At 45.5% G+C, this 25,186-nt stretch overlaps 2 protein-coding genes across 3 annotated transcripts in view; one reads left to right on the plus strand and one right to left on the minus strand.

Moving 5' to 3' along the window:
• Positions 1 to 14,559, minus strand: part of metap1 (methionyl aminopeptidase 1) — a 51,315-nt gene extending 36,756 nt beyond the window's left edge. Inside the window, exons 1-2 of the mRNA XM_078403074.1 lie at positions 14,375 to 14,559; positions 669 to 720 (exon numbers count right to left, since the gene is read on the minus strand). Coding sequence (XP_078259200.1) covers positions 669 to 720; positions 14,375 to 14,497 — 175 coding nt within the window. The 5' untranslated portion in view covers positions 14,498 to 14,559. The remainder of the gene's footprint in view (positions 1 to 668; positions 721 to 14,374) is intronic.
• A 6,322-nt stretch (positions 14,560 to 20,881) lies between these two features.
• Positions 20,882 to 25,186, plus strand: part of LOC144600092 (eukaryotic translation initiation factor 4E-like) — a 32,871-nt gene continuing 28,566 nt past the window's right edge. For both annotated transcript variants that reach the window (XM_078411498.1, XM_078411509.1), the window contains exon 1: positions 20,882 to 21,013. In XM_078411498.1, coding sequence (XP_078267624.1) covers positions 20,996 to 21,013 — 18 coding nt within the window. In that variant the 5' untranslated portion in view covers positions 20,882 to 20,995. The remainder of the gene's footprint in view (positions 21,014 to 25,186) is intronic.

The raw sequence follows: 25,186 nt of genomic DNA on the forward strand, positions 1-25,186 counted from the left end.
GTCCAGAAACGGGAGGGAGATGTCGGAGGTAGTCCAAGTATATTTAAGGGCAGGATGGAAATTGGAAGTGAAGTGTATGAAGTCAGTGAGTTCTGCATGGGTACAAGAGGTAGCACCAATGTAGTCGTCAATGTAGCGGAGGTAGAATTCGGGGATGGGGCCAGTGTACGTTCGGATCAGGGATTGTTCGACGTACCCACCAAAGAGGCAGGCATACCTAGGGCCCATGCGAGTGCCCATAGCTATGCCTCTGGTTTGGAGGAAGTGGGAGGAGTCAAAGTAGAAGTTGTTAAGGGTAAGAACCAGCTCTGCTCGGCGGAGGAGGGTGTTAGTAGATTGGGATTGGCTGGTTCTATAGTCGAGGAAGAAACGGAGGGCTTCAAGACAATTCTTGTGGGGGATGGAAGTGTAGAGTGACTGGACATCCATGGTAAAGATGAGGGAGTGGGGGCCTGGAAACCGGAAGTTATCGAGGAGATGGAGAACATGTGAGGTGTCTTGGACGTAGGTGGGGAGGGATTTGACCAGGGTAGGTGGAAATAAGTTCGGTGGGACATGAGCAGGCAGTTTTTCAGTATATCCTGGTACACCTGACAATAGTAAACATTCTATACAGAATTATACATTATCTTGTGTTAGTTGTGGGCTCACCCATGTAAAATACTTACTGGCTTTCTTATGAAGCAGCTTATGAGTTGACCAACTTCCCTTGAAGCACTCCTGAAAAAAAATGACAAATAAACTCCAATTTAACACTAAAGTAAAAGAGAAAAAGTTACAGGTGCAAAACAGTCAGAATTTTTAAATACAATGGAAACATGGTCTTTTACCCGGGTAGGGGAATCGAAAAGAAGAGGAAATATGTTTAAGGGACAAGATTTAATATAAGCCTGAAGGGCAACCTTTTCACTCAGAGGGTGGTGGGTATATGGAATGAGCTTTCAGAGGAAGTAGTTGAGGGAAATATTATAGCAGCATCTTAAAAAACACGGGCAGATATGTGGAAAGTAAAGGCTTAGAGGGATATGGGCCAAATGGGACTAACTTAGATGGGGCATCTTGGTCGGCATGGATGAGTTGGGTCGAAGTTGAGCACTTCACGTTGCCTTGGGAAAGCAGCCAACATAATCAAGAACCTTTTTCATGTTGGTTATTTCCTCTTCTCCTCTCTTCTGTCATGCATAAGATACAAAAGCTTGAAAACACGTACAACCAAATTCAGCAACAGCTTCTTTCCCGCTGTTATCAGACCTCTGAAAGATCCATTCATGAGCTAAGGTGTACTCCCAATCTTATTGCAGACATTGGACTTTTGCTCTGGAATGCTGCCAATTCTGAAAAGTTATTTCTGCATACAGGTATGTACTTCTTTGTACTTCTAAACGTTATTCCCATATCATGTAATCATATGTCCCATACACTGTAAATGGATCAATTGTAATCATGTATTGTCTTTCTGCTGATGGTTAGCACGCAACAAAAGCTTGTCACTGTACCTTGGTACACGTGACAATAAACTAAACTGAACTGAACTTCTCTTTGTTCGTGTGTATGGCCTGATTGGACTCATGTATAATATTATCTGATATAATTGCATAGCACACAAACAAAAACTTTTCATTGTACCTCAACACATATAACAATAATAAACCAATACTAAATGATAGTCATCTTTTGAAAACATCACCACTTAATATACGCCCACACCTCAACGAGTTCTGGGCCTGCCATTATATAGAGCTGTTCTCTGTCACCTCCACCTCTGGGCCATTTTCTCTGGTAAACAGTCCTCACTGTCTAGTCACAGCCTCTTCTCCCATCTCCAACATTCCTCTTCCTCTTGGACTTTCCCTGCTAGTCTTCTACTGTCTCTGGACCTTTTTATTTCCAACTGCTGACACAACATCAACTGTCTTGATTCTCTACTGCCCTTGTCCACTCCAATTTCACCCCCTCTGAATGCACAGCCAAAGTTCTCCAGGGATGCTGCCTGAGCCGCTGAGTTACTTCAGCACTTTGTGTCTTTTTCTTGCAAACCAGCATCTGCATTTCCTTGTTTCTACCAGTTAATATATACTGGTTGATTTAATCGAATAGCTTTTGCTTTGGTTTGTAATCAGCATCTTTAAGATACAAAGGCAGTTTGCACAAAATTATGAATTAAAGTATAGATTTCTCTGCTCATTTTTGACATCAACTACTCTTCATTTTAGACCACCAAAATAATCAGATTTAGGGGACAATTCAAAAAGATACACGGAAAAAACAAAACTACATAAAGCTCTTCCCAACTGTTATCAGGAACTGAACCATCCCATCAACAACTAGAGAGCAGTCCTCACCTACCATCTAGCTCATTGGAGATCCTCAGACTATCTTTAATTGGACTTTACTGGACTTTATTTTGCGCTAAACGCTATTCCCTTTACCCTGTTTCTGTATACTGTGGACAGCTTGATTGAAATCATATATAGTCTTTCTGTTGACTGGAGAGCATGCAACAAAAAATATTTTCACTGTATTTCCGTACATATGAGAATAAACTAAACTAAATAAACCAAACTAATTATGACACTTTTAATTGAAATGCTGCTTCAATAGAAGTTAACTTCACTGGACAACTTTACTACATGTGCAGTCAGGCCTTTACACAGCATCATTAGTTTTGCAAATTAAGCACCTTTTCCTTCCCTGCGTGGGGGCACTTAGTTCAAATGTCATCACTGGTATTTCCACAATGTGGTGAACAGGTGCCTTCCATAAATTACTGAGACAGCCACTGCTGAAATCACATCATGCCATTAGAGTTTGCAACACAGTAGTATATTCAGCGATCCCTTGAACTAATTACCCCGCCAGCATTACCACAATTTACTTAACCCTTGTTTATGCAAGGACTGTAGTCGTTAATGCTTAGATTTATTAGTATGAGACGAGGCATTTTGGAAATGAACTTCATCTATTCAGCAGTGGAGATTGATGTCACCAAATGCTTTCATAAACTGCACAAGGGCCGATCACATTTCCTACAACATTCGCACTGGCAATTGCTCGTCAGATTTATGGTGGCACTGCTAAGTGCTAAATTGCATGATATGATATTAAAACGGATTCTCAACCTTTGCAAAGGGCAATAAAGTGCTTATTTCAGAGGAAATAATCCTAGGTACAACGTTCTAAATAGGACGGCATGATGTTCATGAACAAACCTATCAAAATATGCATTCATGTCTAACATAATAAAAAGGAACTGCAGATGCTGGTTTATACCAAAGATGGACACAAAATGCTGGAATAACTCAGCGGGTCAGGCAGCATCTATGTAGAATATAGATAGATCACGTTTCAGGATCAGTGTCAGGATCCTTCTTCAAGCTTTTATTTATTTATTAAATGCATTTACAACAATTAAACAATAAAAATAGACTGTGTTAAATTAATCAACCATACAAATAAAACAAAAATCAGCTCTTGAGAGAATAATTTAGAGAGGTGTTTCAATTAATTTTAGCAGGCATTAACTCCAAGAAAATGTAAGTTCTTCTCTCGGCGTCAGCTGTGGCAGAGGGTAACATTCTTGACGGTGAGCCAGAAGAGTATGGATTCAAGTCCCGCCCCTGACACTGTAGCAGAAAAATCCAAGGCCAAAGCTCCAAATGCTAAGAGCAGGTTGCACCATTGCAAACTCTAATGGTCTTCCGATAAACCATTCTACCGGGGCACACATTTGCTCTCTGGACTAGAAAAATCCTTTCAAAATATTTTGAATTGCATCAGAGAAGTTATAGCTGTTCTTGGACCGTATTTATCCCTCATCAAAATTGGACAAAATAGATTATTTTGGGAGAGCACCATGGTGCAGCTGATAGGACTGTTGCCTCACAAAGCCAAACACAAGGGGTTTGATCTTGACATTGGGTACTGTTTGTGTGGAGTTTGCACGTGACCACTTGGGTTTCCTCCACATTCTCCGGTTTCCTACCACATCCCAAAGACGTGCAGGTTTTTTGTAGGTTCATTGGATGCTGTGAATTGTATAGAGAGTGAATGCGAAAGTGGGATAACGTAGAACTAATGTGAACGGGTAATCAATAGTCAGCATGGACTTGGTGGGCCAAGGTCCTGTTTCCATGCTGTGTCTCTAAACTAAATACAGCAAATCGAGTGCCCACACTTCTCCATGCCATTAGTAAGTGGCAGCAATCAAGAGAAAGACTGACGTTGATATTTTTTAAATGCCATCTTCAGTCCACATATGAATTTGTTCTAATCCTACTGTTATCCCATCTGTGCACAAAACCATTGGCTGTGGGCTTGTTTAGTCTTAGAAACACACAAAGGTGCAATGGTTAGTGGAATCATTGCTGTTGTTGGAAAGGAATTCAATTTAGGAAAATGCAACTGGCCATGTCCAAGACTATAAAAGATTCTGTTCACCAGTTGCAGGCCTCTCTTGGTTTTCCATACCCATGGCAATAATTTTAAAACTCTTGTGTCCAAATCCTTCTGTTGCTACACAATCCATTTACACATCTTGTCTCAACTACACATCTCATCTGCAAAAACTCATCTTGTCTCCAAATTCTTCTGTAGCTGCAAAACCCGCATGTCCAAATCTTTCTATTGCTGCACGACCCATTGTATCTACTCACCTTTGGTCTTTTGTACCTTTTTCTGCCTTGAACTGAAGTGTATGGAATTTCCTTCACCCTCCTCAAAACACAACTTACATAGCACTTGGCTATTAACCCCGCACTCCCCCAACACTCTAATTCCCTTTCTAAATCTCACCGCCACCCTAAACTTCCCTCAGCTTCAAATGTCTGGTTCAAGAGTTATGTATGTTTAATTGTCATTTGGATAGATAATGGAACATTGAAATTCTATTGATTCCAACGTAAATTCTAACAATAAAATTCTTCCATTACATAGAAATATAGAAACATAGAAAATAGGTGCAGGAGGCCATTCGGCCCATCGAGCCAGCACTGCCATTCATTGTGATCATGGCTCATCATCCACAATCAGTAACCTGTGCCCAACTTCTCCCCATGTCCCTTGATTCCACTAGCCCCCAGAGCACTATTGAACTCTCACTTAAATTCATCCAGTGATTTGGCCTCCACTGCCCTCTGTGACAGAGAATTCCACAAATGCACAACTCTCTGAGTGAAAAAGTTCCTTCTCACCTCAGTTTTAAATGGCCTCCCCTTTATTCTAAGACTGTGGCCCCTGGTTCTGGACTCGCCCAACATTGGGAACATTTTTCCTGCATCTAGCTTGTCCAGTCCTTTTATAATTTTATATGTCTCTATAAGATCCCCTCTCATCCTTCTAAACTCCAGTGAATACAAGCCTAGTCTTTTCAATCTTTCCTCATATGACAGTCCCTCCATCCCAGGGATCAATCTCGTGAACCGATGCTGCACTGCCTCAATTAAAAGGATGTCCTTCCTCATCTTATGTCCTTCCTCACCTTACATTCTATCTTCTTGACTAGAATTTCCCAGCACTTTACCTTCACTACCATTGGGTAAGTTAAATAGAAACATAGAAACATAGAAAATAGGTGCAGGAGTAGGCCATTCGGCCCTTCGAGCCTGCACCGCCATTCAATATGATCATGGCTGATCATCCAACTCAGTATCCTGTACCTGCCTTCTCTCCATACCCCCTGATCCCTTTAGCCACAAGGGCCACATCTAATTCCCTCTTAAATATACCCAATGAACGGGCCTCAACTACCTTCTGTGGCAGAGAATTCCACAGATTCACCACTCTCTGTGTGAAAAAAAACGTTCTCATCTCGGTCCTAAAAGACTTCCCCCTTATCCTTAAACTGTGACCCCTTGTTCTGGACTTCCCCAACATCGGGAACAATCTTCCTGCATCTAGCCTGTCCAACCCCTTAAGAATTTTGTACGTTTCTATAAGATCCCCCCTCAATCTTCTAAATTCCAGCGAGTACAAGCCGAGTCTATCCAGTCTTTCTTCATATGAAAGTCCTGCCGTCCCAGGAATCAATCTGGTGAACCTTCTCTGTACTCCCTCTATGGCAAGAATGTGTTTCCTCAGATTAGGAGACCAAATCTGTACGCAATACTCCAGGTGTGGTCTCACCAATGCCCTGTACAACTGCAGCAGAACCTCCCTGCTCCTATACTCAAATCCCCTCGCTATGAATGCCAACATACCATTCGCTTTCTTCACTGCCTGCTGCACCTGCATGCCTACTTTCAATGACTGGTGTACCACGACACCCAGGTCTCGTTGCATCTCCCCTTTTCCCAATCAGCCACCATTCAGATAATAGTCTGCTTTCCTGTTCTTGCCACCAAAGTGGATAACCTCACATTTATCCACATTATACTGCATCTGCCATGCATTTGCCCACTCACCTAACCTATCCAAGTCACCTTGCAGCCTCCTAGCATCCTCCTCACAGCTAACACTGCCCCCCAGCTTTGTGTCATCCGCAAACTTGGAGATGTTGCATTCAATTCCCTCGTCCAAATCATTAATACATATTGTAAATTGCTGGGGTCCCAGCACTGAGCCTTGCGGTACCCCACTAGTCACTGCCTGCCATTCTGAAAAGGACCCGTTTATTCCTACTCTTTGCTTCCTGTCTGCCAGCCAGTTCTCTATCCACATCAATACTGAACCCACAATACCGTGTGCTTTAAGTTTGCATACTAATCTCTTATGTGGGACCTTGTCAAAAGCCTTCTGGAAGTCCAGATATAACACATCCACTGGTTCTCCCTTATCCACTCTACTAGTTACATCCTCGAAAAATTCTATAAGATTCGTCAGACATGATTTACCTTTCATAAATCCATGCTGACTTTGTCCAATGATTTCACCACTTTCCAAATGTGATGCTATCCCATCTTTAATAAATGACTCTAGCATTTTCCCCACTACCGATGTTAGACTAACTGGTCTGTAATTCCCCGTTTTCTCTCTCCCTCCCTTTTTGAAAAGTGGGGTTACATTAGCTACCCTCCAATCCTCAGGAACTACTCCAGAATCTAAAGAGTTTTGAAAAATTATCACTAATGCATCCACTATTTCTGGGGCTACCTCCTTAAGCACTCTGGGATGCAGCCTGGCCCTGGGGATTTATCGGCCTTTAATCCATTCAATTTACCTAACACCACTTCCCGACTAACCTGGATTTCACTCAGTTCATCTCATTTGACCCCCGGTAAAGCACAAATAAAATTGTACAGAAAACAGGAGGGAAAAGCCAGCAACTACTCTACACATAGCACTTACATGCCAAACTGCCACCTATAAGTGGGCCTTGCGTGTTAAAAAGGAGGAAGAAAAAAGATACATTGACCAATTACAGAATAAAAGATGGCAAACAATGCTGACAACTGAGAACAGATAACATGTTAAGAACATTACTAAACATTCACTCAGTTAAGCAAAACCCCAATATACTACTCCAGTACTATAAGCTACCCTGCCCTTTAATCACCCTCAAATTTAATCCTACAGTTACATTTGTCTTCTTTCTTTAGGTCTCTTTGCCTTGCTTTCCTCCTTGAAGGTGATCCTTAAAACTTATGCCTTTGACCAAGTTTATCTGCACAGACCCAATCGCTCCCTCTGTGACTTGGTGGCAAATGAGAAGGTTACGGGGAATAGTGAGGTCCATGAGGATCATACTGATATTCACTGGCAACTTGAGATCAAAATGAGGCATATTTTTAAGAACATTAAGGTGTATAGGTTCCAGGGCCTGATAGGATCTATCCTGTTATTTGGGGGGGGGGGGGGGCAAGAGAGGACATTGTTAGGATTATAGGCCGGTGAACCTTACATCAGTGGTAGGGAAATTATTTGAGAAGATTTTTAGGAATAGGATTTACATCTGGAGAAACATGGACATTAGCAATAATCAACATGTCTATTTGTTAGGGGGGCGGCTGAATAGAAAGCATGCAGAAAACACAAAAACGGCGGAGTTGTGGATAGTGAGGAAGGTTGTTAAAGGATATAGAAGGAAATAGAGCAGTTGGAAATATAGGTGGAGAAATGGCAGATGGAGTTGAATCTGGACAAATGTGTACTGTTACATATTGGGGGTTAAATGTACGAGCAAATATACAGTAAATGGTAGGACCCTTGGGGTATGGATGCAGAGAGCAGTCTTGGGGTGCAAGTCCATAGCCCCCTGAAAGTGGCAACACAAGTAGATAACGTGGTTAATAAAAAGCATAGCATACTTGCTTTTACCTGATAGGGTACTGAGAATAAAATGTCAGAAGTCATTTTGCAGATGTATAAAACTTTGGTTAGGTCCATCCAACGAAGGGTCCCGACCCCAATGTCACCTACCCATGTTCCCCAGAGATGCCGCCTGACCTGCTGAGTTACTCCAGCACTTTGTATCCTTTTGGTTGGGTCACATTTGAAGTATTGTATGTGGTTCTGGTCATCGCATTACAGGAGATGGAGGCTTTGGAGAGGGTGCAGATGAGGTTAACCAGGATGTTGCCTGCATTAAAGAGTATTAACTCTTTACAAGGAATAGTTGGACAAACTTGCATTGTTTTGTATGGAATGTTGGAAAGTGGTAGAAGTATATAAAATTAAGGAATGCACCTTTAGGATAGATTGTCAGAGTCTTTTCCCCCCATGGTGCAACAGTCAAATATTGGAGAACACAGGTTTAAGGTGAGAGGGGGAATTTTAATGAGATCTGTAGTTAAGATTTATTTTATGAACAGGCAGACTATTTACAGGCTGATGGGTTTAGTTTACGTTGGCATCGTGGTCAGCACAGATATTGTGGGCCAAAGGACCTGTTCCTGTGCTGTACTATTCTTTCTTCTATATTTTTAAATTTTATTTAATATTATTTTGAACCACTAGGTTAAAATGCTACATAATTGCAAGTACATAGGTGACCATCGCTACCAAGGAATGTTCTTCACTACACCCCAAAGTAAAGCTCTAACAATTTTAGCAATTATTTTATTTATGAGGCAGAGTGTGGATACAAATATAAAGTAGCCAATAAAATGGGATAAAATAAAGAGCAAAGTACACGTTCAAGATTTCATACGTCGCGACAGCTCGCCTTTGATGTAATTAGATGCTTAGAAGTCGCTATAATGTTTCCTGGAGGTGTTGACAATGAAAATATGACATCAAGCCACAAGTCAAGTAACTACATTTTTGTTGATGAAAAAGAATTCATCGAGGAGATTTCATGATCCAATCTGCATAGGAAATGTGCAAAAGTACTGGACACAAAGATAATCAGTAACAATTTTTGTAATTCTACTTCAATAACAGCAAGGAGGGAGCCTGACATCGGGAGCAAACAAAGAAGGAAAATAGTTGTTGGTGTCAAAGAGGAAAGTGGCATTAATAGGATTTTAAAAAATAGAAGAATTTGGATCCAACAAGTGATGCCAAATCATCTTCAACTCAATTAAGTCAAGGGCTAGGTATTGGCTCAAGGAATGGAGCCTGTAAGAAATGAATACATTATATATTTAGAAAGTAAATAAGGAAAACTTGAACAAAAGTAAGTACAAGATATTCTCAATAGGTAAAGCATTCTTATGATTCAGGAAGAATTTTACAGCTCAATTTAAGTGAGAGGACATTCTTCTGGCAGATGGGTGGAGGTGATTGTAGAGGGAGCTAAGTAAAGGGTGATTGTTAGTGTGTGTGCAGGGGAGTGGGAATAAATATGGACAGTGCATTTCTAACTCGCAACTCCAAATCCATAATGTACACACTACAGATGTTGGTTTACAAATAAGATGCAAAGTGCTGGAGTAACTCAGCGGGTCAGGCAGCATCTCTGGAAAACATGGCTAGGAATGTTTTGCGTCGGGACCCTTCTTCAGATTGCGATTATTGTTTTAAACAGCTTCCTGAAATCATTCAGGTCGGGATCCTTATTCAAATCAATAATAATTGTTTAAACAGCTTCCTGATACCATGCCCAAAACAACCAAAGAAAAATAAAAAGCAAGTATAATAAATATATGAAGCCCACTCACTTGTGCTATAAATGTAATCTCTTCCAAAGATGACAGTTTATTCGCTGTCAAAGTACAATGAATAATGCACAAATCTACTTTTTCCATATTTGCAAGATATTATATAATAAAGTTTCTTAAACACTTCCCTGTAATCCATTGTAAAGGAGAACCGTTTCTGTACTTCGATATTAAGCAACAGGCATACTCTACATACCTTCAAGTCCTACGCATTACTCACCCACATTACTACACCTCCCTCAAGGTCACTGGGTAACTAAAAATTCAAACTTTTTAAAGAAATGATAAGACAGCACATAAGCTTGAACAAATTGTTTAAGGCAGCACTTTCGCCTTACATGTGATATAATGCAATTAGAATTTGTAAACAGCTTGGTGTCTGTGTTGAATTACCCAATGACCAAGACAACCCTGCAACTGGCCTTGGTGACTCGCTGATGAAATGCACGATGTACTGAACTCTGATTTGTTGGTAAATATCTAATATTATGCAAACACTGGTGTCAAGTAAGGGGAAGGTCAAGCTAAAACTCACCGATGTTCATAGAGGAACACAAGGTCAGTCTGTTTAGAGCCCATTCCATCCCCCCCCCCCAGGGACTTAGTTATGTGGAACAAAAACAATAGACAGAGTTGGAGAAGACAGGAGAAAAGGGCAGCACAGTGGTGCAGTTGGTAGTGTTGCTGCCTCACAACACCACACACCCGGGTTTGGACATGACTTTGGGTGCTGTCTGTGTGGAGTTTGCACGTTCTCCCCGCAACCGCATGGGTTTGCTCCGGATTCCTCCCACATCCCAAAGATGTACGGGTTTTTAGGTTAATTGGTCTCTGTAAATTGCCCTAAGTGCCTAAGGAGTGGATTAGAAGTGGGATAACATGACACGAGTATGAACAGGTGATTGATGGTCAGCGTAGATTTGGTGGGCCGAAGGGCCTGCTTCCATGCTGTATCATTCAATTCAAAATATGTAAACAAGGTGGATCTGTGTATTAGGGTGGAAATGATTGCTAAGGGAGTTGCAAAGGAGATGATTGTGGAAGGTAGGGAATGGGTAAGAATGTTGAGGAGGAAGAGGAGATATTTTGTGAATGCTGCAGAGTTATATTCAAAATCAAGACCCAACATAAAACACATGATATATCAAGCCACAAATTTTCAACATTTTGACTGGTCCACTGCAAAATCTCCTCAAGGTATGTCTACTTTGACGAGGTATTCCTCCTCTCTCTTTCCTCCGAGTTCTGCGACTCTTTCTCAGTCCCAACCGCCTCCCACTCCCTGTGATTGCTGGAATTTGAAAAGGGTCCCGATCAGAAACATCACCTATCCATGTTCTCCAAGGATGCTGCCTGACCCTCTGAGTTACTCTTTCACTTAGTGTCCTTCTTTGTAAACCAGCACCTGCAGTTCCTTGTTTCTCCAAGCTATTCCTGAACCTGATGGTCAGGAATACCTTCTTCCTGATGGTAGGAGTGAAATGAGAGGGGCTCTCTCATCAGCTCTGGTGCACCTCGTAACTCTACATGAACAAACCCTATTCTATGTCGTTCACTAATCTCCCTACTGACGTAGAATTTGCAGGTCCTCTGTGCACCACCTCACACCCATCTGCATCCTCTATCCCATTTCACCCATTCCATCCCACATATAAAGCAGAAGGAAGGATGGGGATAGGTGGAAGGGGACAAGGTGGAGGTGGAAGTGGAAGGATGCAGGATAGTGGGAAAAAATTGGGTGCACACCAGGGTGGTGAGGGGGGCATAGGTAAGAGAGGGGGAGGAGAGGCGACTCTTGAGTTGGTCAATGATTGGGTCAGCAACAGGTGTGTGATAATGGGACATTGAGCATGGGGACTGACAGGGGAAGAGAATGATGGTACGGGGTTTCAGGGTACAGTGTGGAGTTGCTGCTAGGTGGGCAGATGGACTGACACATGGAAAGGGCTGGGAAGAGGATAGTGGGTGCAGGCCCAAAGTCCAGGGGCCAGGGTACCGAGTAGAGCTGCTACCAGCTGGACTTATAGACAATAGGTGCAGGAGGAGGCCCTTCGGCCCCTCGAGGCAGCACCCATTCACTGTGATCATGGCTGATTATGCACAATCAGTACTCCCGTTCCTGCCTGTTCCCCATATCCCTTAATTCCACTATCTTTAAGAGCTCTATCTAACTCTCTTGAAAGCATCCAGAGAATCGGCCTCCACTGCCTTCTGAGGCAGGGAATTCCACAGATTCACAACTCTCTGGGTGAAAAAGTTTTTTCTCATCTCCGTTCTAAATGGCCTACCCCATATTCTTAAACTGTGGCCCCTGGTTCTAGACTCTCCCAACATCAGGAACATGTTTCCTGCCTCTAGCGTGTCCAATCCCTTAATAATCTTATATGTTTCAATAAGGTCCCCTCTCATCCTTCTAAATTCCAGTGTATATAACCCCAGTCACTCCAGTCTTTCAACATATGACAGTCCCGTCCTTCTGGAAATTAACCTAGTAAACCTACGCTGCACTCCCTCAAAAGCAAGAATGTCCTTCCTCAAATTTGGAGCCCAAAACTGCACATAATACTCCAGGTGTGGTCTCACCTGGGCCCTGTACAACTACAAAAGGATGTCTTTGCTCCTATACTCAACTCGTCTTGTTATGAAAGCCAACATGCCATTAGCTTTCTTCACTGCCTGCTGTTCCTGCATGCTTACTTTAGAGGTCAGTGGGTATAGGGTCAGGGTCATGGTGTGAGCAACGCTGCTGTCAGGTGGGCGGCAGGACCAACAGAGGAAGGGGATTGTGGGTCCAGGGTCGGGGGTACTGTGTGAGTTGATGCCAGGTAGGCAGAGGGACTGACAGAGGAATGTGGAGGAGAGAGTGGGCACAGAGTCCGAGGTAAGGAGTCAGGTGTATCGGTGGGCTGAGGGAGAAAGAAGGGAAGGGGATGGTGGGTGGAGGAACAAGGGTACCGGGCAGATCTGTTACTAGGTGGACACAGGGAGTGCAGGAGAACTGTGGGGAAGAGGTTAGTGGGTAACAGGCAAGGCTCCAGGGCAGAGCTGCTGCCAGTGGGCAGCGGGACTGATAGGGGAAGGGGATGGTGGGGATGACCTCTTCCCCACAGGTGGAGGAGCAAGGACACCAAGCAGATTTGTTGTTAGGTGAGGAGAGGGGTAATAGAGCAACTGTGGGGAAGGGGTCAGTGGGTACAGGGTTGTGGGTAGCGCGCGAAGGTACCGGGCAGAGCCACTACCAGTGAGTGGCTAGACTGATAGATGAACTGTGGGGATGGGGGTTGTGGGTGTCGGGTCTAGGCTACTGGGCAGAGCTGCTGCCAGGTGGGTGGCAAGACTGATAGGGGAATTATGGGGAAGAGGTCAGTGGGTACAGGATCAGGGGTAGTGGGCAAGGGTACAAATGGGTGCTTCTGCCAGATAGGCAGCAGGACTGACAGGGGAACTGTGAGGAAGGGGGCTGTCGGTGAAGGGTCGGGGGGCACTGGGAAGAGCTGTTACCAGATAGGCAGAGGGACTGACAGGGGAAGGGGGTGGTGGGTGCAGGATCGTGGGTACTGGGCAGAGCTATTACCAGGCAGGCAGTGGGAGAGATAGGGAAACTGTGGGGAAGAGGTCTGTGGGTACCGGGTGAGGGTACAGGGCAGAGCTGTTGCCAGGTGTGAGGTGGAACTGACTGTGGGGAAGGGAGTGGTGGGGACAGGGTCTGGGCTACCGGGCAGAGCGTTGTTTGTGGGTGGCAGGACTGACAGGAGAATGTGGCAAAGAGGACAATGGGTCCATGGTCAGGGGTACCTGCTACTGCCAGGCAGGCAGAGACACTGACTGACAGGGGAACTGTGGGGAAGGGAGCAGAATACGAGGTCAGGGCTAGCAGGTGAGGGTACCGAGCAGAGCTGGTACCAGAGCGGGCTAGACCGATAGGTGAACTGTGGATACAGGGATCAGTGGGTACGGGGGCCGGGCAGAGCCACTGCCAGTGGGCGGCGGGAACCGGCGGGGTCAGGATCAAGGCAGGGTCTGGGTCCCGGCGGGGTCAAGGTCGGGGTCTGGGTGAAGGTAGGGTCGGGGTGAAGGTAGGGTCTGGGTCCCGGCGGGGTCAGGATGAAGGTAGGGTCGGGGTCTGGGTGAAGGTAGGGTCGGGGTCTGGGTCCCGGCGGGGTCTGGGTGAAGGTAGGGTCTGGGTCCCGGCGGGGTCGGGGTCTGGGTCCCGGGCCTCCTCCAACGACCGTCTCATTCAAAGCCGCCCGCCCCGCGCCCCCACTACCGGCCCCGAGCCTCCGGCAGCCGCCGCGGGGCCCTCGTCTGACGGCGTCTCGCCGCACCGCACCGCGCCGCACCTGCGAGCAGAAGAAGGAGCCGTGGATGCCGAGCTTGATGCAGGTGGGGCACTGGAGCCGCGCGTCCCGCTCGCAACCGTCCGTCTCACACGCGCGCCGCACCATCTCCCCGTCCGACGCCATGACAGCGGCCGAAAGGACGTCGGGAAGGTGGAGGAGCCGTAGCGCCGGCACTGGGAGGACCCGGCAGCGCCGGCACTGGGAGGACCCGGCAGCGGCGCGTGCGCTCAGACCAGCCCTGGCCACTGCACTGCACTGGCGGTACAGTGTGAGGTTGAGGGTGGGAGAGATGGATGGTGTGCAGCGGAAAACAAATGCATATGTGCGTGTGTACCACTGATAGAGTGTGAGAGATGGAAGGTGTGCAGTGGAAAACAAATCCATATGTGTGTGTGTACCACCGATAAGAGTGCGAGATTGATTACGTGCGTGAGGGATGGAAAGTGTGCAAGGGAAAACGAATGCATGTTTGTGCATGTGTGTACAACTGATAAAGTGTGAGATTCAGTGCAACTTAAAAAAATGTGCAAGGGAACGTAAATGCACGTATATGTGGGTGTGCACCACTGATACAGTGTAATAGAAAAATAGGTGCAGGAGTCGGCCATTCGGCCCTTTGAGCCAGCACCGCCATTCAATATGATCATGGCTGATCATCTAAAATCAGTACACCGTTCCTGTTTTTTTCCCCATATCCCTTGATTCCTTTAGCCCAAAGAGCTATATCTAACTCTCTCTGGAAAACATCCAGTGAATTGGCCTCCTCCGCTGAATTACTCCAGCACTTAGTGTCTTTTTTTTGTAAATCAGCATCTGCATTCCTTGTTTTTCCCTCTAAACATATCCTATCCATGTACTTGTCCAAATGTCTTTTAAAACCTTTGAGATATGTTACCATATAAAATGGTATATAAATAGAAGGTGTTACTGAAGTTGGTGTCTTAAATTGATATTCATCAGCTCTGAATAGTTTAAAGAGACACTTTTCCTTCGATAGCACTCGTGTTTATTTATTCAATGTGCTTTCAAAGGCTTTTGTTTTTCAGTAAGAATGAAGACTTCTCAGTTCCATGGGCTGCTTTGTTAAAGCTGTACAACACCACTTTCACGGGTCTATTGTCTCTCAAAACACATGAGCACAATAGGACAAGTTCTTAGTTCTAAACTGTTGCAGCTCTGTTCCCTTCAACAATGAATAACCCAACAAATGCTTTGTAACCAGTCGCAATCCCGTGAATGAACTGGAGACTGGAGCCTTGTAGTAGCAGATTAAAATTTATGTAAATTCGAATCACTACAATTGATCACACACAAACTATTCACAATTTCAGGAAATATAAGGAACTGCAGATGCTGGGTTACAAAAAAAAGACACAAAGTGCTGGGGTAACTCAGCGGGTCAGGCAGCATCACAGAAGAATATGGATAGGTGACATTTCGAGTTGGGACCTTTCTTCAGACTAATTCTTGTGGGGGGCGGGGAGAAATCAACCCTTACCCCATCCACCTACATCCCTTCCTGCACCAATTCCTCTGGCTTCACTTTTAGCGCATCTTCTCTTCTTATCTCACGTCTTTTCTCTTCTTCCCTGTATGCTCCCATCACCTACTAAGCTTTGTCCTGCCCCCACCTGGGATTGATCCTGGAGTTTGCACGTTCTCCTAGTGACCGCGTGGGTTTCCTACGGGTGCTCCGGTTTCCTCCCACATCCCAAAGACGCGCAGGTTTGTAGGTTAATTGGCCAATGTAAATTGCCTGAGTGTGTTGGGAGTGGATGAGTAGGTGGGATAACATAGAACTAGTGTAAGCGGGTAATAAATAGTTGGTGTGGTCTTGGTGTGCTGAAGGACCGGTTTCATAGTACCTTGCAGCACGAAAACAGCCCTACAGACCACAGTGTTTCTGCTGAGCAAGATACTTGGTTGTGTTGGTTTATTATTGTCACGTGTACTGAGATACAGCGAAAAACTTTTGTCTGCCTGCTATTCAATCAGATCAGATAATACCACACACAAAAACAATCAAGCCAAACATAAGTTCAGCAGGTAGAACAAAGAGAAACATTTCATAGATATAGAATTTCAGCTTTGTAACATTACACTTCCACAGAAAAATGTCAATGTTCACAATGAGGTAGGTTGGAAGATTGGGACTATACCCTAGCTTAATTTAGCAGTCTGATAACGGGGGGGGGGGGGGGGGGAGAGGCTGGCAGTACATTCTTTCAAGCTTTTGTATCTCCTGCCTGTCGGGAGAGCAGAGAAAAGGGAATGACCGGAGTGTGAGCTGTCTTTGATTATGTTGACTGCTTTCCTAAGGCATCGTGATGTGTGAATGAGAAACAGGAAGGGCTGCAACTCTTTCCTGTAGGAAATGGAAGACCAAGTTAGCTGTTAGCTGCATTCCTGAGGCAGAGTGAAGTGTTAGATAGAGTGGATGGTGGGGAGTTTGGTCTATGTGGTGGACTGGGCTATATCCACAACTCTGCAATTTTGCAGTCTTGGGCAAAACTGGTCATGGCATGATTCAGTGACAGTTTCTTCCTAGCTGTTATCAGGCAACTGAACCATCCTACCAACAACTAGAGAGTAGGCCTGAAATACTGTTAAAACTGAGGTAAGAAGAAACCTTTTCACCCAGAGTGTTGTGAATTTGTGGAATTCTCTGCTACAGAGGGCAGTGGAAGCCAAATCACTGGATGGATTTAAGAGAGAGTTAGATAGAGCTCATGGGGCTAGTGGAATCAAGGGATATGGGGAGAAGGCAGGCATAGGTTATTGAATGTGGACTATCAGCCAGAATGGCGGTGCTGGCTCAAAGGGCTGAATGGCCTCCTCCTGAACCTATTTTGTAAGTTGCTATGTTACTGTCCACCTCACTGGAGAACCTCAAGCTATCTTTACTCAGACTTTACTGGATTTTATCTTGCACTAAACATTGTTTCCTTTATCATATATCTGTGTACTGTGGATGGCTCGATTGTAATCATGTATCATCTTTCTGCTGACTGGTTAGCAAGCAACAAAAAGCTTTTCCCTGTACCTTGGTACATGTGACAATTAAACTAAACTCCCATCGCACTATTGTGGTCAGGCACCGAGAGGAATATGTTAATAGTATTTCCTTTTTTCAAGGAGCATCACAATTTACCTACAAACCCACCTGCCTTTGGGATGTGGCACATGTGTTTTAGAAACAAGGAACAGCACTTGCTGTTTTACTAAACAAGACAAGTGCTGGAGTGACCAGTATCTGCCATTCCTTGTGTCATTGCTTCTTCAACAGTATCTCCCTTGTATTGACATCATCACACTCCTGGAACTCAATCAATGACCAAATGCAATTTGGAAATATTGTCATAACACAGATCACAACATTTCAAAGAAGTGTGTATGGTTTGATTAAACTCATGTAATATTTGACTCAATATTTGTTTTACTGTATCTCAGTACATATGACAATAATAAACCTATACCAATCCATGGAGATACGAGGAACTGCATATGCTGGAATCCTGAGCAAAATTGAACGATGTGTTGGGGGATCTCAAGCCATTTATTGGTTTTGGTTTAATATTGTCACATGTACCGAAATACTGTGAAAAGCTTTTGTCATCCTTGTTGGTGGAACTCAGCAGGCTGGGTAACATCTGCGGAGGGAATGGATAGATGATGTTTCAAGTAGGGACCCTTCTTCAGACGAGAACTTCGGACAAAAAGCTTTCCAATTATATCAGATCATAATATGCATGTACAACCAAGTCAAACACAAATACAACAGGTGGAGCAAAGTGAAAACACCAGTGCAGAATATAGTTTGCAGCATCATGATCCTGCATCAACATTTTCAGCATCTAGATGTTAAAGATTTAGCATATTTATCATGTTTTGGAGTGATGTTTCATTATGGAAATTATGTCATTATAGCATTTTCTGTTACAATGGAAATGTTTTATTCCTTCCCAGCGTCTAAAATATATATTCTACCTTGAGGTGGCACGGCATGCACAGTGGTAGAGCTGCTGCCTTACAGCGCCAGAGACCCGGGTTTGATCCTGATGATGGTCGCTGTCTTTACGGAGTTTGTACGTTCTCCCTGTGGCTACGTGGGTTTTCTCCAGGAGCTCTGGTTTCCTCCCACATTCCAAAGACATAGATTTATAGGTTAATTGGCTTTGGTAAACCAGGTAAATAGTGTGTCAGATAGTGTTAGTGTACGGGGATCCTGGTCGGCGTGGATTCAGTGGGCCAAAGGGCCTGTTCCCACGCTGTATCTCTATACTAAACTAACCTATCGTCTAACCGATAAATTATGTCTAAGAGTTGCACGAAGGACTTTGGGCTTTTGTTTTGCATGGGTATTGTTTGTTTTTGTTTATTATGTGTTATCTATGTGTATTGTGTTACAGACCTGTTATGCTGCAGCAAGTGAGAATTTTATTGTTCCATCGTCGGTATGACAATTAAACACTGTTGCACTAGTCTTGTGTGTAGGAAGCAACTGCGGATGTTGGTTTATATCAAAGATAGACGCAATATGCTGGAATAACTCCTTTATTCTGAATGTGCAGGAAAGAACTGCAGATGCTGGTTTAAACCAAAGATAGACACAAAAAGCTGAAGTAGTTCAGCGGGGACAGGCAGCATCTCTGGAGAGAAGGAATGGTGACGTTTCAGGTCGAGACCTCCTTCATTCTGAAGTCGGAAGATGGATTCTGACCCGAAACGTCACCTATCCTTTTCTCCAAAGATACTGCCTGATCCGCTGAGTTAATTCAGTTTTTAAGATAGACTCAAAAAGCTGAAGTAACTCAGCAGGTCAGGCAGCATCTCTGGAGAAAATGAATAGGTGACGTTTCAGGTTGAGACCCTTTTTCAGAGTCAGGGGAAAGGTAAATGAAACAAATGAATGAAAGATATGCAAAAAGCAAAATGATTAAGGTGGAGCCCACAACGGTCCATTGTTTGCTGTCGGCTGCATTTTGCTCCAGTACTGGCGTCTTGATTAGTATGGATGTCAGGGGTTATGGGGCGAAGGCAGGAGAATGGGGTTGAGAAGGAATGATTGATCAGGGTAGACACAAAATGCTGGAATAACTCAGTGGGACAGGCAGCATCTCCCGCTGAGTTACTCCAGCATTTTGTGTCTACCTTCAATTTAATCCAGCATCTGCAGTTCTTTCTTAAACAAGATAGATGAATGAATGAATGAATGAATGAATGGGTTTATTGGCCAAGTATGCATATGCAAGGAATGTGCCTTGGTGCTCCGCTCACAAATGACAACACAAACATAGTTAACAATTAAGAATAAAGCATAAACACATCAAAACAATAAGGATACACCATTACGGTCTAAACATGTGGGTGAAAATAAACCAGAGCAAAAAAGAGACTAGACTTTGGTTATTGAGTAGAACTATCACTCGTGGAAAAAAAGCTGTTTTTATGTCTGGCTGTGGCTCCTTTGACAGTCTGGAGTCGCCTTCCAGAGGGAAGTGCTTCAAAGAGTTTGTGATCAGGGTATCAACCCGAAACGTAACCCATTCCTTCTCTCCAGAGATGCTGCCTATCCCCCTGAATTACTCCAGCTTCTTGTGCCTATCTTCGATTTAAACCAGCATCTGCAGTCCCTTCCTACACAATAGATCAGCCATGATTGAATGGCAGAGTGTGGAGCGAATGGCCTAATTTTTCTCCTGGAACTTATGAATTTGTGTCTATCTATTAATCATGCTTGTCTGGCATTGTTGTGAATTCATGAGCTGCTGGAGAATGAATGAAGGGCCAGCGCCAAGCGCGTGGCTTCCAAGAGGGAGGGGCGGGGCTGATGATCCACGATCAGTAACCCATGCCTGTCTTCTCCCCATATCCCTTGATTCCGCTAGCCCCGAGAGCTCTATCCAACTCTCTAAATCCATCCAGTGAATTGGCCTCTACTGCCTTCTATGGCAGAGTTCCACAAATTCACAACTCTCTGGGTGAAAATGTTTTTTCTCATCTCAGTTTTAAATGGCCTCCCCTTTATTCTTAGACTGGTTCTGGACTCCCCCAACACTGCTGGATAACATTTTTCCTGCATCTAGCTTGTCAAGTCCTTTTATAGCTTTTAACGTTTCTATAAGATCCCCTCTCATCCGTCTAAATTCCAGTGAATACAAGCCCAGTCTTTTCAATCTTTCCTCATATGACAGTCCCGCCATCCCGGCGATTAAGGTCGTGGCGGCGACATCAGAATTTGGACGTGGCCTTGGCAACGTCGAGTGGGCGGGGCGGGGCTGGCCCGTCGGAGCGGCAGATCGTCATAATGGAGGCGTGGCCTCGTTACCAGAGAGTGGACGGGCCCTCAATGTCACGGCAGAGGCGGGGCTTCTGCGTCAGAGCGTGGGGGAGGTGGCCTGGCGTCGTAATTGGGGGCGTGACTAATCCCCGGACATCGGCGTAGGCGGGGCCTCGACGGCCGCCGCCGTTTGCGCCTTGTTTCTTTCAAAATGCTCTGACGTCACGGCGGCCGGGTTGGAGGGAGCATGCGCGCGCCGGCTGGCCGGGCCAGCGTCACGTGACGCGCCCGCCTTCAGTCGGCGGGTGCGCTCGAGGGCTGGATTCGCGCACACACACAAGATGGCGGCTGTGGAGTCGGTGAGTGACACGCGATCACGGCGCTGGGTGCGCCGAACCTCCCGCAAGCCGCACCGCCGGAGAGGGGAGCCTGGCGGCACGGTTAACCACCGCACCCCGTCTCCCTTTAGCGGGGGCGGCGGCAGGCTGGGGACAAAGTCTCCGCACACGTGTGTTCTCTGGCACCGGGACCCCGTCGGCGGCAGAGGCAGCATGGCCGCGGCTTGACTGGAGCCAGGCCTCGACCGCCGGGGGAGGGGAACCACATGGCACACAGCCCGGGATCATTAAACCTCCCGCCTGCCGTGTTCTCCGGAGGAAGCGGTCTTTCTGTTCTCCTTCACCCTGGGGTGGCGGAACAGCCGGCCGGCCACCCCAGGATGGGGGAGTCAACACTCCCCCACTAGTCGCTGACCGAAAGCCCCAAATGTGCCTTCACACCTCTTCATGCTGGGGAGGGGGGTGGGTGGGGAAACAAAGTAACGAAAGGCCGGCGTCACCATCCGCTGGCAATTCGACCCTTGTTTGTCATTGTTTTCTTTTAAAATTTGTCCGTTCTTGTTTAACTTAATGGTCTCTCTTGTCATTTTCTGAGTTGTTTATAGAATATTTGTATTATAAAAGTGAATTATTCTGACGTTTTTATAATTATGATGAAATATGAAACTTTTTCAACATTCTAAATGTTATCAGCTTTTCTATATTCGGCACCGGTTCGCTTTATTTTCCACGCCCCTTCTTTCGATTCTGAAGTCATTCACTTGTTGCTGTAATAGGCAAGAAGTACTTTATCACAATGGTGGGGTGGGGGGGGGGGGGGGGTGTTTTCCATAGCGGGATATCTTCCAACAGGCAGTGGCCGTATAATGCTGACAACTAACGGGGCAGCCAGCAGTCCAGACATAACGGATGGTTGAATGACATCTGCCTCTCGGATTATAACCTTTCCCTAACGTTTGATTGTCATTAATGATCACCTCGCTTTACCTCCACGTCAAACGATATCCTCTTTTTGATTCCGCATCATGTCTTCAAATGCTCCGTGTGTTTTTCTCAGTCTGGAAAGCATATAATTTAATGACCTGGACATAATATTTAAAACTGATTTCCCTGTGACACCCTTCCCACAGGGAAACTCGGACAGTGGGGGTTTCACTGGTTCTTCCTTCTTCCCCTATTAACCAGGTGGCCCCACCTACTTGTTGCCCACCCATACAATAGTCCTAATGCCCCCATCTGAACCCTCCCCCCCCCCCACCAGACATTGCCTCAGCCTCCATCTACTTACCTGCTTTCCTCCGACCCCAACCCCCACCCTTGCCCCCTAGTGTTCACTATCCTCTCTGGCCTTCCCCCTTTCTGATACAGAACGGTCTGTCCTCAGCAGAGGCCTCGCCTTTGTTCCCCTCTGCCCCCACCTGAACAAGTTCTGGGTCGCCATGATGTAGAGCTCTTCTTCCTCCGCCTCTGTGCCTTTTTCTGTGGGAAGCAGGCCTCACCACCCAGTAATGACCCTTTCTACTGGACCCCCTCCTCTTGGCCCTCTACCTTCTTTAGACCTTTTCATTTCCAACTGCTGGTGGGACATCAACTGCCTTAACTTCTCCACTCCTCTTACTTGCTCTACACCCTTCCGCTCACTCTGCAGCAACCCCAACGTTAACGACTGCATCCGCGCAGAACTCGCTGACCATCAACTTCACAACTAATTTCCATCCTGCACTCAAATTCACTTGGACCATCTCTGACATCTCCCTACCGTTTCTGGATCTCACCGTCTCCATCACAGGAGACAGACTATTGACCAACATCTACTACAAACCGAAGGTGGACACAAAATGCTGAAGTAACTCAGCGGGTCAGGCAGCATCTCAGGAGAGAAGGAATGGGTGATGTTTCGGGTCGAGACCCTTCTTCAGACTGATGTCAGATTGGATGTAGTCGGAGACAGGAAGACTAGTAGGAGAACTGGGAAGGGGGAGGGAATAGAGAGAGGAAGCAGGGACTACCTGAAGTGGGAGAAGTCAATGTTCATACTGCTGGGGTGTAAACTGCCCAAGCGAAATATGAGGTGCTGTTCTTCCAATTTGCACTGGACCGCACTCTGACAATGGAGGAAGCCCAGGACAGAAAGGTCAGATTGGGAAGGGGAGGGGGAGTTGAAGTGCTGAGCCACCGGAAGATCATGTTGGTTGAGAGGGACTGAGCGGAGGTGTTCAGTGAAACGATCGCCGAGCCTGCGCTTGGTGACGGACTGAGCGGACATGTTCAACGAAACGATCGCCGAGCCTGCGCTTGGCTTATCTACTACAAACCTACTGATACCCCCATAGCTGTCTAGATTACACTTCTTCCCACCCTGCTTCCTGTAAAGACTATCCCCTACCCCAATTCCTCTGTCTACGCCACATCTGCTCCCTGGTTGAGGTTTTCCATACTAGATCATCGGAGATGTCCTCATTCTTTAGGAAACGGGGGTTCCCCACTGCCATTAGAGATGAGGCTCTCACTAAGATCTCCTCAATATCCCGCAGCTCCGCTCTTGCTCCCCCATCTCCCATTCGCAACAAGGATAGAGTCCCCCTTGTCCTCACCTTCCACCCCATCAGCCGTCGCATACAGCATATAATCTCCAACACTTTCGCCACCTCCAACAGGATCCCAGTACAGGCCACATCGTCCCATCTGCACCCATTTTTGCTTTCTGCAGAGACCGTTCCCTCCTCAACTCGCTGGTCAACTCGTCCCTTCCCATCCAAACCAACCCCTCCCCAGGTTCTTTCCCCAGCAACTGCAGGATATGCAACACCTGTCCCTTTACATCCCCCCTCAATTCCATCCAAGGACCTCGACAATCTTTTCAGGTGAGGCATAGGTTCACTTGCACCTCCTCCAACCTCATCTACTATATCCGCTGTTCCAGATGTCAACTTCTGTACATCGGCAAGACCAAGCGCAGGCTCGGCGATCTTTTTGCTGAACATCTCCGCTCAGAACGCCTTAACCCACCTCATCTCCCGGTTGCTCAGCACTTTAACTCCCCCTCCCATTCCCAATCTGCCCTTTCTGTCCTGGGCCTCTTCCATTGTCAGAGTGAGGCCCAGCGCAAATTGGAGAAACAGCACCTCATATTTCACGAGTAGCTTATACCCCAGCGGTATGAACATTGACTTCTCTAACTTCAAATAGCCCTTGCTTTCCCTCTCTCTCCATCCCCTCCTCCTTCCAAGTTCTCCCACTAGTCTTACTGACTCCGACTACATTCTATCTGTCCTGCCCACTCCCCTGACATCAGTCTGAAGAAGAGTCACGACCCGAAATGTCGCCCATTCTTTTCTCCAGCGATGCTGCTTGTCCCACTGAGTTACTCCATTTTGAGTCTATCTCTGTGACACCAGATGGATGTGCTGTGTATAAGGCAATAGTAGGGGCAATCAAGTCGTGAGTGTTTGAAAGTAATGTTTCTCAAAGTGTTAAGAAGGGTCTCGATCTGAAACGTCGCCGATTCATGTTCTCCAGAGATGCTGCCTGACCTAAGTTAGTCCAGCTTTTTCTCTTTGAGAGCATCTGCAGTACCACATGTTAACATTGAAACGAATATTTACTTAACTTAACAGTCCTTAACAGTTCTGCAAAACATGTCACCAGAGATGCATAATTACTCCAGCACTTTGTCTTTCTGTGGTATAAACAGCTTCTTATTACCTCAAATTTGCTATTTTGCTCATACCAATACAAGCAATGGAGTTTCATTGTAGTTTCTAAGTGGAAGATTTATTGCTGAAAGAACGTACAATGTTTATGCAAATTATACCCTCATCTGCTAATGCTATTATTGTTATTATTTGTTCATTATAACATCAATACTGATTTTAGCTTCCTACACATTTAGTCACTATGTCATCTTCAGTTTTGCTTCCCACTAAATATGATCTAACAACTGGAGCTACTTCCATAAAACATTCTCTCTGTAAGGTGTTCCTTAAAGCTCACCTCTTCGACCAAGCTTTTGATCATGTGCAGTGATGGTACAGTTTGCGACACGGTCGAAGTTGTTGCATAAATAAAAGCCGCTGGAGATATTTGTCAGTTTGAATCTAGGGTGGGAGGAAGAAGGTACAATAATTTGCACCAAGATCTTTTACTGGGGCGAGAAAACATTAACTAATTTTTCCATTGACGATGGATATCAAG

This window comes from Rhinoraja longicauda, chromosome 1, assembly GCF_053455715.1.
Source record: "Rhinoraja longicauda isolate Sanriku21f chromosome 1, sRhiLon1.1, whole genome shotgun sequence".
Lineage (NCBI taxonomy): Eukaryota > Metazoa > Chordata > Chondrichthyes > Rajiformes > Arhynchobatidae > Rhinoraja > Rhinoraja longicauda.